This window comes from Psammomys obesus, unplaced genomic scaffold, assembly GCF_907164565.1.
Source record: "Psammomys obesus unplaced genomic scaffold, mPsaObe1.curated_primary_1811, whole genome shotgun sequence".
Taxonomy (NCBI): domain Eukaryota; kingdom Metazoa; phylum Chordata; class Mammalia; order Rodentia; family Muridae; genus Psammomys; species Psammomys obesus.
The window spans coordinates 585,193-598,705 of record NW_026588752.1 but is presented as its reverse complement, the minus strand read 5'-3'; the positions used below and the strand labels follow the sequence as shown (position 1 = coordinate 598,705).

At 45.0% G+C, this 13,513-nt stretch overlaps 1 protein-coding gene across 1 annotated transcript in view; it reads right to left on the bottom strand.

Annotated features, from left to right (window-relative positions):
- The window catches only part of Usp7 (ubiquitin specific peptidase 7), a 53,862-nt gene extending 40,355 nt beyond the window's left edge, over positions 1–13,507 (bottom strand). The window contains exon 1 of the mRNA XM_055604526.1: positions 13,351–13,507. Within this exon, the coding sequence (XP_055460501.1) occupies positions 13,351–13,426 (76 nt within the window). The 5' untranslated portion in view covers positions 13,427–13,507. The remainder of the gene's footprint in view (positions 1–13,350) is intronic.
- Between the last annotated feature and the right edge of the window lie 6 nt (positions 13,508–13,513).

Below are 13,513 nucleotides of genomic sequence, written 5' to 3'. Positions count from 1 at the left end.
GAAGAGAAGAGAAGAGAAGAGAAGAGAAGAGAAGAGAAGAGAAGAGAAGAGAAGAGAAAAAAAGAGAAAAGAAAGCTTTCACCAAGATATACGTGCATTCCTTTAATCTCAGCATTTGGGAGGAAGCAGCATATAGATCTTAGGCCAGTCTGATCTAGGATAGCCAGAGCTACACAATGACACCCTTTCTCAAAAATAAACCAACCAGGTCTACAAATTACAACCATGGCTGCTACACAGAGAAATTCTATCTCAAAAAAACTGAAAATAAGTAAATAAAAATAAATAAAGAAGTAAATAAGCAAAGGTTTTGAATTCTTTTATTTGGCTAAAACTTAATCTCTAAAAGGGGGTGGGGGTGCTAGAGAGATGGCTTGGAGGTTAAGAACATGGACTGCTCCTAGTCAAGGATCAGAAGGAAGGAAAAGAAGTCCTCCCCTATCAGTGGACTTGGGGAGGGGCATGCATGCAGAGGGTGGAGGAAGGGAAGGATTGGGACGGGAAAAGGGAAGGAAGGGGGGAGGGATACAAAGTGAGTAAAATGTAATTAATAAAGAAAAAAATAAAAGAGAACATGGACTGCTTTTCCAGAGGACACAGGCACCCACATAGTGACTAACTACGTCCTTTAAGTTCAGTTCTGGAGACTCTGATGCCCTCTTCTAGCTTCTACTGGCACAGGCACATGCAGACAAAACATTCAAATGCATAACATTAAAAAAAAAAAATTCTCTAACAGGAAGTCTAAATTCGTTTCTTTAACACTTCTATCACAGGTCCGTCCCATCCTTAGCCACACAGAAAGACCACCATTCCAGGTTACCCAGCACCTTGCCTTTCATTTAGGGGCTGAAAAACTAGTGCTGTGAAAACTTTATAGCAAAAGAAGCCAGATTTTAATGTCAAGTGAAAGGAGACTCTCTAGGTAGCAAGGATTAACTTACAAAGCAATACTGAATTTAACACTGGCTGTCCATAGAGCACCTGAATGCTGGCCATTCTTGAGGTCAAATCACTGAGGGAGACTTACACTGCTCACTCGACAAACATGGTCTCCCAAGTTATTATACATTTCAGCAGTGAATGACAAGAGAGATTACATGTTTTCTGAACGGTGAATGCTGATACACTCAATCCTGTAATCTCAGCACTCGGGAGATGGAGGCAAGACAATCAGTTCAAGGTCAGCCTTGGGCATATAGGAATGTATATGCTACATGAGGTCCTGAGGGGATGGGGACATAACAAAAAAGGAGCTGAAGAAAAGGCTCAGCAGGACAGCACTTGTGCATCATGATGACAAAGAGTTTGGAGCCCAAGCACCCAGGTAACAAACAAGGCAGTGCACACTTTTAACCTGTGGGGGAGGAGACAAAAAGCTGACTGGGACGTGGTGGTTTTGAGCCTCCACCTGAAAATGCAAGAGCGAGTTCGGAAGATGCCTCAAAGGAATAGACAGAAAGTGCTAGAGAAAGACACCCATGTGTCCTCTTTTGTTCTGGCACACCTCACATGCATATGCCCATACAATACCGCATAACAAACTAATTCAATTACACTTTTAAAAAGTCACACTTCAACACAAATCCAGTCAAATTGATTTCTACTACTACTATAACTACAAGAAGCTGATTCTAACATTTATAAACAGAAACAGAAAAACAAAACTAATTGGAAAAAGAACATGAATATGGACTCCCTTCACTCAAGCAGCAAGCAAGATGCAATGCTGAAAAAGTGATCCTTGAAGAACAGAAGGGAATCCTGATGCAGAGCCACTGGCTGGACCATGTATTTGAGTCTGACAAAAGTTCAACAACAAAGTGCAGTGATGCACACCTGTTTTTCCAAACATTCCAGAGACGGGCAGGAGGATCAGAGCTCTAGGGCTACAGTGTGAGATTCTGTCTCCAATTAACTATAAAGAGATAGACAGATAACAGAGAGATGACTGACAGGCAAATTAGATACTCAGCAAACAGAACTCAAACAGCACAGTCTCTTTAATAAACGATACAGAACAAATGGATGTCTGTAGGTAGAGAAAGAAAACAAAACAAAACCAGTTGCTTGGGAGATGACTCAATGGTAAAGCTCCTGTACACAAAGAGTGACTACCTCAGTTCCCCAAAGACACACAACGTCAGATTCAGGAACCCACCTAAAATCATGGTGTTTCCACAGAGAGTTGGAAAGATACAAATAAACCCAAAAAGCTCCCAGGTCACCTAGACTGGGATAAGCAAGATGGCTGAAAGAAGAGACCACCACTGGGAGTGCTGTTGCACACCTTTAATCCCAGGGCTAGGAGGCAAAGGCAGACCTCTGAGTTCAAAACCAATCTAGGAAGAGCCAAGGACATAGTGAAACGCTGTCTGAAATTTAAAAAACTGGGTGAGAGGTGGTGGTAACCAGACACCAACAGGACAGACAACAAATCCCTAAAGTTGTCATCTGAACTTCATACATGCACTGTGAATACATATACTTGTTCTTGGAACCACAAAATGATCATTTTTTTAACATTTACTCATTTATTGTATTTGGGGTAAGAGCACAGGTGATAAGTTACAGGTCAGAGGAAATTTATAGAAATTATTCTCTTCTTTGCACCATGTACGTCCTAAGGACCAAGGATCTTGCTTGGTGGCTGAGTCATCAAGCTGGTCCCTGTCCCTAATGTTTTTGTTTTTGTTTTACTTTTGAGGCAGTGTCATACTATGCAACACTAGCTAACCTAGCCAGGAACTTGCTATAGACCAAGCTAGAGTCAAATGCAGAATATCTGAAGATTTCTTTTATATATAGTGATGTTTTGCCTGCATACATGTATGTGTACCACATGAGTTCATGGTGGCCAGGCAGAGTTCTGAACCTCAGTTCCCACATAAAAATCTGGACATGGTGGCATGTGTCTATAATCCTACAATTGAAGACACAGAGGCAGAATCCCTGGATCCAGTCTAGCTGGAGATGGGCTAGAAGTTCAACAAGATTCTGTCCCAAAAATGGGGGAAGGGATGACAGAAGACCGGTCTTCTCTGGCCTCTGAACATGCAAACCTACACACACAGAAAGCTGGTTGTCTGAAATGGTGGCCAGCCAAGTCCACAACACATGTCCTTAAATGAAGAAAGAAGTCTCCATATACAAGTGCATCGATCCTAGAATGGTTTCCTTTGGATGATTCATTACAAATCAAAATCGTATTCAAACATGCTTCTAATTACCAAGAGTGATCAGACCATTGAGATGGCTCAGTGGGTAGTGCATCAATGTAAAGACAACTGACTTGTGAAATTTGTCCTGACTTCTACATATGTCATGTACACACATACAGAAAACAATAAATGATAAATAAAAGGTTATCTACCAGTTTTGCATTTAACAGTGATCAAATTCCACCTGCTGCACCACATGGTTGGCCCTGGCCAATTTTAGCAATAAGCTAAATATTCAAAGTATAAAGTAACCCGTACAAAATCAGTCAGGAATAACAAATCTCAATGTAGTCTATCATTCCGGGGGTAAGAAACCTGGAGAAAGCCAAAAAGGTGTTTAAATATAAGGCCAAATTGGCTACTTACTTGGCTGTTTGTATCTTGTGCCCAGGATGAATGGCTTGGCTTGAGTTCCAATCCCAACACCACATCCTGTGCTAGCTGGGAGGGACTATACAGTCTTTTATTTGCTCAGTATTGGGTTTTGCTGTTTGTTTGGTGTATGCACACATATGTGCAGATGTGAATGAGTACACAGCTATGCACAGGTACACGTGGAGGGCAGGTTAATACTGTCCTATTTATTTGTATTTTTATTTTGTATGTGCACTTGACATATATGGAAAGGCATGAAAATAAGAGTGCAACTTGGTGGAGTTAAGTGGGCAACTCTGGCCACTGAATCTCAGTGCAGTTTCCTGGGGGTCTGGAAGCACAGCACCCATTTTAACAGCCACGTACTGCTTCCACCTCATCTCAGATGGTTCCAATTTCCTGTCTGCTGGATCAACTTCCCAAACGTCTAGAAGTCAGAAATATGAAGTGGATCCCTGGCTATAGTCAAGATGTGTCTGGCCCATGTTCCACATGTGTCTCTCCCTGCCCACTGAGGGCCTAATCACATCTTCAGAAGGGGTCTTGCCACACTGACAAGCTTACTGGTCCAGTGTATTAAGAAGAAACATCTTTGGGCCTGGAGATATGGCTCAGTAAAAGCAGTAAGGGCACTGGGGTGTCTTTGAGAGGATGGAAACATTCTTACCATGAACTAAGCCTGAAATATCAAATGCCTTCCATCTCTAATCACACAAGACTTTCTTTTACTTTCTTTGAAGCCTAATCTTTGAAGCTTCCCCTCCCAAAGGTCATCTCTCTCCTTTACTCCCCAAGTACCCCATCCACACTCCACAGACACACCTGCACACTCCTGCCTATGGAGCACCTATCCTCTGAAGCTGTCAAGGGGGAAAGGCCACACAATAACCCAGCAGCCAGCACTGTGCCTGGCACCTATAAACATTTCCTCTGAACACATACTTTCTGTACTTAATTTGTTTGCTTACTTGGTATTTTGTTTTGCTGTAGCTGGTTTTTGGTTTGTTTGTTTTTAAATGCAGTGTCTCTCTATGCAGTCCTGGCTGTCCTGGAACTATGTAAGGCAGGCCAGTGCTGAGTTCACAGATCTGCCTGCCTCTCTGCCTTTCAATTGCTGGGATTAAAGGCATGCACCACCATGAACAACCCTACTTCAGTATTTCTTCTTCCAATTTTGTTTACTCTGAAGACTATTGCTGAAATGTAATCATATGTTTAACTTGCTAATAAGCTGGTACTCGTATTTTTGTGACCACTTTGTTTAATTTGAAGGTACTGTATTTCTATACAGTATTATTCACAGCACTGGAAAACAAAAAAAATCTCGACCCTTCACATTCTGATTCACCCTGCTCTACAGAATTTTTGGAGGTAGGTGGGCTTTCGAGACAGGGTTTCTCTGTATAGCCATGGCTGTCCTGGACTTTGTAGACCAGGCTGGCTCAAACTCACAGCAATCCACCTGCCTCTGCCTCCCTGAATGCTGGGATTAAAGGTGTGTGCTACCACCCCCACCTTCTTGCTCCACAGAATTGAGAATCATTTATCCATAAATTTTCACCACTTTTATTCATTGTACTTTTCTGGGATAATATTTCACAACATTCACTATGACTTCAATGTCATGGGAAAAATCTAAGCAAGAATCCAATCCGAAATTGATTAGGCTAACACTTGTAATAAAGCTGTGTTGATATTGTACTCTATGTCTTCATTCCCCATTATTCTGACACAGGTTACCAACACTTGAAAATCTCTACTTCGAACATCATAAAGATCGATCCTCATAAAGATGCTGTATATAGCTTCCAGGTGTGGTTAGATTCTTAGGAATCTTTTTAACCCTTAAACCACTCTCTCTTTGTCACCATAAAAAATGGAAACTAGATGCTGTGGCACATGCTTGTCCCAGATGAGTGCTATGGGTTCGAGGCCTGTCTGAGCTACATAGTTTGAAAGTGTAAAGCCAAGTTTGCTTTGCTCTCATCATTAGCAGCAGCAATAGGCTTGGCGCAGGGGACTGCTAAGAACACTGCAACCCCCACTTCACAATCTACATAAGAGCATTTTCAAAGTCTGTAAGTGCCTAAGCTCACTTCCCTTTACGTTTATTTTTTATAAGCACCGGGGGGAAAATGGAGATTCTAAAGTGGCCATAAAATAGTAAGACTGGTTGGTGTCGTGGTACACACTTATAATCTCAGCGCTGAAAGCTGAAGTAGGAGAACTGTTCCATAGCCACTGTAACATACATGCCCACCAACATGAAGCACACACAAAATAATAATAAATTTTAAAGCATTTAAACCAGCAAGATAATTCAATGCATAAAGGAAGGTGCCATCCATATACAAGGTGCATCCCAAATTCCATGCAAGTAAACATGGGACCGATTCCATAAATTTGTCCTCTAGCCTTAACATGGGTGCCACATGCATACTCACACACATACTAATAATTTTTGAAAATACAAAACAGCCAGGTACAGTAGTGTACCTTTAATCCCAGTAATAGGGGAGAGGCAAGTGGGTCTCTGAGTTTGAAGCCAGACCGGGGGGAGGGGGGGGGACGACGGACAAGGATTTAGGGATGTTTCTCACTACTTCCGTTGGCTTGACGAGTCTGTGAATTCATGTGACCTAAGAACTAGAAGAGGTAAGAACTTCCACAGGACTGACCCTATTACCTTAAGAGAGGTGCTTGCCTAAGCTGGCAAACACACACCAAGTGCTACATGTTTTGAAACGGAAATTGCTGGGGTCAATTAAAAGTCTTCAAATGGGGGGGGAGGGTGGGGCCGGGAGGGAAGGAGGGAGGGGCTTATGGGGGGATACAAAATGAATAAAGTGTAATTAATAAAAGTTAAAAAAAAAAAAAAGAGTCTTCAAATGTAACTTATTCCCCAAAGTGATACTAATGAAACACACTTGCAACCCTGACAGGAGCCCAGAGCCACTTTCTAGTAGGTGGCAGGTTTGCACAGACTAGATGGTAAAGCAGTGCCTTGTGTTTTCTTAGGCGATGCCCCTTTAACTTTCTGAAGTTACAGTTGAGTGGCAGAAGGGTCAGCTCACTTAACAATGGCTACATCTGTGGTATAATTACTCCAAAGGAGAAGCCACCCTACAGAAATTCATTCAGCACTGTGCAAGCAACACACTAGTTTATCCTAGGTGGCATATTCCGGGACTGCCACCTAACATCCAGCATAGGATACCAGGGAACCTTAGCCACTGGTATGGGATCAAAATCAAGGACCTAGGTTTTACTACTTTTATGCAGCAGGCAGAAGAATCACACAGGAATTGTCCTTCATTTTTACATTCTCAGTCACCAGAAAGAATGAAGGCCACCTATCAGCTTAGGATGAGGACAGCTGCTTCCCAGGTCTCAAAAGCCAATAAATTTGAAGCTCCTGTCAATCAGATAGCATGCGCTGTTTGACAGACACCTGGGCATCTAGCTATCAACAACTTTGACTGAGCAGTGATCTTCACCCCTTAGTTATAGAGCTAAGAATTCAATTCACCAAAACACAGGAAAGGCCAGTTGTGATGGCACATGATGGTAGGATTTGCTGCAGGAGGATCAAGAGTTCAAGCCCAGTCTGGGCTAAACATTTCTGAGGGCTGGAGAGATGGCTCAGAGGTTAAGAGCATTGGCTGCTCTTCCGGAAGTCCTGAGTTAAAGTCCCAGCAACCACTTGGTGGCTCACAACCATCTACAATGAGATCTGGTGCCCTCTTCTGGACCACAGGTGTACATGCAGGCAGAACACTGAGTACATAATAAATCAATCTTAAAAACACAGGAATGGCACAGCTGTATAACAGCGTTGACAACAGCCTACCTTAGCCTTGGCTACTCACTGTCCTTCTAGCACAGGCACTGTTTCTCAGGGTAGAGTTCTCCTGAGCATCCCATGTCCCTTCCTGTTTGGGTCATTGCTGGTCTCACTCCGAGCATCCAGCACAGGGCACTGTACCGACGTAAGAAACTCTGCAAATGACTTTCCAGTAAGCAGCATATTCCTCAACCTTCTGCCACAGGTCTGCTTCTCCTCAACAATTTCAACTGTCTGGTTTCCTATTAGCTATGGCCATGTGTCAAGTTTCTAGAAAAACAGAAGTGCCTGTGCATGCTGCTTGAAAACGATCCTGCCAACTTTCTGAAGTCCAAATTATTTTTTTTTATAATTTATTTACTTTTATTTCATTTGCACTGGTGTTTTGCTGTTATGTGTCTGTGTGAGGGTTTCAAATCCCTGGAACTGGAATTACAGACAGTTGTATGCCATGTGGATGCTGGGAATTGAACCCGGGTCCTCTGGAAGAGCAGGCAGTGCTCTTAAACACTGAGCCATCTCTCCAGCCTCTCCAAATTAGTTTATACGAGATACTTTATGAAGCAGGTAACATTTAACACTTGCCAATTGTGAAAAAATACCTTGTTACAACTTTGTTCTCCAGGGTTCTACTCCTACCTGGAGAACATCCCAGCTAACAAGAAACAGTAACTGAAGTAAAATTAGGAGTCCTACAAAAGCCTGCGATAGGGGCTAGAGAAAGATGGCCTGCGATAGGGGCTAGAGAAAGTGGTTAAGAACACTGACTGTCCTTCCAGAGGACCTCGGTTCAATTCCCAGTACTCACATGGAAGGTCACAATTGTTTCAGGGGATCTGACAGCCTCATACATGCAGGCAAAACACCAATGTACATAAAGTACAAAAAAAAAAAAATTATATTAAAAGAAGCTTAGGGAAAAAAAAAAAAGCCTTCAGTGGCCCTTAGAAAAGCCCCAGCAGGTGCTGAGGGAGCAGAAAAGGATTGTTTTTCTATGTAACTTCCAATTAAAGACAATGACGGACTCAGCAGCTATCAGCTTATGGCTGCTTGCACCCTCTTGCACAACAGAGGGAGTGTTCTGCCAGCCACCAGCTTTCTGTGCTACTCTCCAGACTAAGCTGTCACTCCTGTGTTTCTCCAGTAATCCAAAGGAACCTGATATGGTCATTTTCCAACCAAACAATCCAGGGTGCACAAATGGCTGGATGAAGGCAGGTAGAGGAAAAGGTCCCTGTGGATCTTCTCCAAGGGATGTGACTGAAATGAGCTGCAAAGTTCATTTCAGTCATTAGGAACAATGACATCTAAATAAATGGCTTCAGGTCTTGCTTAGTGTTACATGGAGACCACTGAAAATTTCAATATGTAGTACATAACTGCCTAGAAGTTGTGATTCTCTTGCCTCTGACGCCCAAGTGCTAGCTAGCATTACAAGTGCCACTTACCCAGCTCTGATTGGTGTTATGAGCCACTTTCCTACATTATCTATCTTTCCTTCTTTTTCATAGGGCAAGACTAACTACCATAGGTAACCAGTTTTTGCACTAACAAAGCAATGAAAAAGTTAAATCAGAAAATGCCATCAAGATACTGGACCTTCAGACCTCCAGAACAAGTGTCCCCAAGCACATCTACTCTGCTCCTGTCATTCACTTAAAGTTTTTTTTACCTTTACCTCTATATCCCTATTATAGGCCAAAATAACTGGTCATGGTATCTGTCACACACCTGCAGTCCCAGCAAATGGGAAGTAAAGGCAGGAGGAGCAGAAGATCAAGACTAGTCTCAGCTGCATGAAATCCTGTCTCAAAAACAGGTATGAGGAAAGCTGAGGTTACATATAACTCAGGCTGACTGTGAAGCACGCAGGAAACCCTGGGGTCGATCCCCAATACATAAAGAATGAGACTGATCCACCAGGAGTTCAGGAATAACACTGCCTAAACTAATAACCATGCCTCCCCACCCTATTCTGACAAGACATAACTACAATCAGGCATTTCTGCATGCCTCGTCTGTGGTGTTTCCTCACCTCAGCTACAAAAGACTGCCCACAACATTCAGTGCACATCTGTGGCTCTATCTTGTGCCTTACATGACATGCCTGGTGACACTGGTTTCAGCACAACCTTGACAGATAGATAGGCATGACCTCTTTTTCCTTGGATGTAGAAACCGAGGCAACAATAGCTTAAGCAACAGGCAGGAGACCACATAGCAACTAAATACAAATTCTCAATAATACCCTAGCCAATGATGGCATAGTACTGCCCAACTGTGAACTAACTAAATGTCCACAGAAATAATTCAGAAGAAAAAACATGGAAACATAAGTGAGGGTAAGGTGCACTTCCTTCTCTATCTATGTTGCTATGGCTGGACTGTGGAGGACAGACTAAGCATCAGCCAAGCAGACTGAAAAGACTGGGAGCATGGCAGGCTGAAAGGAGCAACTCTGCAACCAACCAACCCTGACTGGCCAGCGTCAGAGGGACAGTTCTGAGCCTGGCCTAATTTGTCCTCTGCTGGGTTCTCTGAGCTGATGCTCACTCTGTAAGCTCCACCAAGAATTCTTCCACTGGGGCTGGAGAGATGGCTCAGCAGATAAGAACACTAGGCTGCTCTTCCAGGGGAATTGGACTCAAGTCCCAGCACCCACACTGACATATCACAACTATCTCCAACTCCAGTTCCAGGGGACCTAGCACCCTTACTCAGACATACATGCAGGCAAAACACTAATGCATGTAAGATAAAAATAAGTAAAATTTCCAGGGTGGAGGCTGGAGATGGCTCAGCAGTACTGGCTGCTCTTCCAGGGAACCAGGGTTTAATCCCCAACACCCACATGGCAGCTCACAACTGTTCCAGAGGATCTGGCACACTCACGCAAACATACATGCAAGCAAAATACCAATGCTCATAAAATAAAAATAAATTAAAAAAAAAAAAGAATTCTTCTATCAACCAAAGTTCACATATGGACGTGATTACCATCGCAGGGTCAGTCCACTGGAGTACCATCTGTAAGGAACCTTACTTTAGGTACAAAGTGACATAGCCAGTGGTGGGTATGTACAAGACCTCACCTTCCTTTCACAAACATGCAAAAGATGTCTTGAATTTCCATCTACCTCACATGAGAAAGGAGCCCACCACTACCAAACACCCCAGTCAGGAACCAATCCCACCGAATCTGCCGGCGTCCCAATACTTGCTCCTGATAGCAAGAGCCAGCCTACTACCAACACTCAGAAAGAGCTGGAGAGATCACTCAGGTTAAGAGCACTGGCTGCTCTTCCAGGGGTCCTGAGTTCAATTCCCAGCACCCACATGGTGGCTCACAACACTCTGAACAGTGCTCGTTGGGCAGAAGTGCCACCCGGCATCCTATTAGCTACTGTGGGGCACAAGCAAACCCCAGAAAAGCTCGTGTGTCCTTAACAGGACAAACAGACCAGATTGTCACCAGTCTAATATGTAAGCCACCTCTTCAGATTATGAGCCACTGAAACTTAAGTGTCAAATTCATCTCCAGTCAGATATACTAGACAGGGGCCCTACTTCTACCTCCTAACAGGAAGCAGGACAAGCTGCTTTTCAGGCCTTACAGACAGCAGACCTATGGTTAAAACACAAGTACACTGTCCCTCATTTTCTCTCCCACTATACTTTTCCATTCCTAACTCATAATAGGACATCTTAAAAATAACCAATTCTCTAGCGTAGCGATGTGCAAGCACTGTGCAGAGGTCAATCAAAAAACAAATGTACTCCAACAGAGTGAGGCAGATGGGCAGCAAACTTGCCCTGACTTATAGACAGGAGGGGGAAAAACAACCAACAGAACCAGTCTCCCAGCCTCCCTCTGCATCGAAACCACCCTGCCCAGAGGGCAGGCAGACAGGATGCTTGCTCCTCACAAGGCCTTCCTTCCCAGGCTGGTCAGAACTCTGATACCCTCCAGCTGCTGGCTGTGGAGTGGGAAGGCTAACACAGGCTGACTGACACACACACACACACACACACACACACACACACACACACACAACCTGTGACCAACAGCCCACCCAGGCTCTTCTAGTTCTTACCACCACACGGGAAAATTGAAATCCACAGCATCTATTAACAACTACAACTGTGTTAACTCACAAATGCAAACTTGGAAAAGAAAGCTTCATGAGAAACACCTTGGAAGCACACATGGAGCATGGGAGAGTATAGGGTGAAAACCTGCGGAAGATCTACCTCCCTAGTCTTTTAGCAAAGCTTTTGGAACTTTTCCACAGACATTTTCCATATACAGCCTGTATCAAGAATACACTGTCCGGCGATGTCCAATTTTAGTCTCGCAAGGATACAAAACCCTTGAAAAGCAATTAAGACAACTTTCCTGGGAAACAGGTATGCTCACACATCTTTTTTTTTTTTAATTCCATCTGATGCTATTTTTTATTCCATCTAATACTATTTGAAAAGGAAGCAAGTGCAAAAACACAATTCTCCACTTTAGATGTGCATGAAGTATAGCATAAAAAGAAATACACTATTCTCAACAATGAGTCCCATCAGCTATTTGGTTTAATCAAACATGCCAGGCGCTCTTTGAAATTACTGACTTGCTGAGGCCCAGAGAAACGGCCTAGTCCTTGGCATGAACTCAGCTCTCCGCCTCCCCCTCCCCATTGCTGCCACTGATAAGACCTACTGGGAAGGGCCTTTTTCATCTGCAGCTTGGTCAGGCAATTGCTTACTAGAACACCCACCGATCAGCATCAAGTTATTCACAGGGGAGTCATGGGGCGGTATTCCCATCCCAGAATATGCAGCAACCCCACAGAACAAATACGGGTTTGCCTCAACTTCCTATGAAAGCCACTATCTCTTGCTAAAAGGTAAGATCAAGCCACTTTAATGATCCATTCACGTGCCCCTCACTAGGATTTCTGCCTGCCTGACCTCTTAAGGCAGGTAAGGGAACATGCTGTTTTGACTTTATCCTAAATACCAAGTCAAAAAAAAAAAAAAAAAAAAGAAAAAAGAAGAAAAGAAAGTGCTAGCCACTGACCACACAACATGGGATTCCCAAGTTAGAGTCCCTTCCCTTGACTACATTTTTACACCAAGCCCTAACAGCCAAGCTCCTCTTATCTACAAACAGTATAAATTTCAGTCTCAAGATAAACTGCTGCCGCACGGGTAGAAAACGTAGTTGCCTCCAGAGTCTAGTCTGACTCTGCTGTAGGTAGCTAAGTGTGGCGGAACTTGCAGTTTCAAGCGCACACTTACTTAGCTGGATGTTGCCGGGACCACCTATAGTCAGGTACCCAAACTCCTCCACAAGCACAGGTAACTTATAAACTAGACAAACCTGAGCGCGCGCTCGCAGGCAGTCCAAAGGCTGAGGGCAGCTGCGCGCCTCGCAGGTGTCTTCGAAATTAGACGCGACGCTGGGCAGCGCACTCAGAAGTTATTTGGGGGAGGATCTCCGGGGGCGCGCGCAGAGGCAGGTGCAGGTGAACCCCGCGCACCCGCAGCCGCCCCCACCCCTTCAGACCTCAGCGGCCCGGGAGCAGGCCCAACCAGCCAGGCCGGAGCCACACACACCCCGGAAAGGGGACGGTCCCCGGGGCCCGCCTCCCGACCTGGGCGCCTGGAGCCAGCACACCTCGGTCCTAATTTACGACTCCGGCGCTTTGTGCCCAGCAGGCCGTGCGCCGTACAATGCGCGAACTCGGGGTCCCGGCCACCCCCCGCCGGGCCGCATGACTGTGCAGCCAGGGCAGGAGCGCTGGCCCGGGTCGGGCCAAGCCAGAGCCCGGCCTGGTTAAAGATGGCGAGCCCCTCGCGTGGTCCCCGCGGCCGCCCGGGCCACAATGAAAGCGGCGGCCCCGCGGCGGGCCTCACCTTCCATCTCCATGTCCTCGGGCTCGCTCAGCTGCTGCTCGCCCGCTTTCTGCTGCTGCTGCTGTTGGTGGTTCATGTCGGCCGCGGCCTGGGCCTCGCCTGCGGCCGGAGGCCCGGGCTGCGGGCCCGGCGGGCGGGCGGCTGCTAGCCGAGGCGGCGGCGG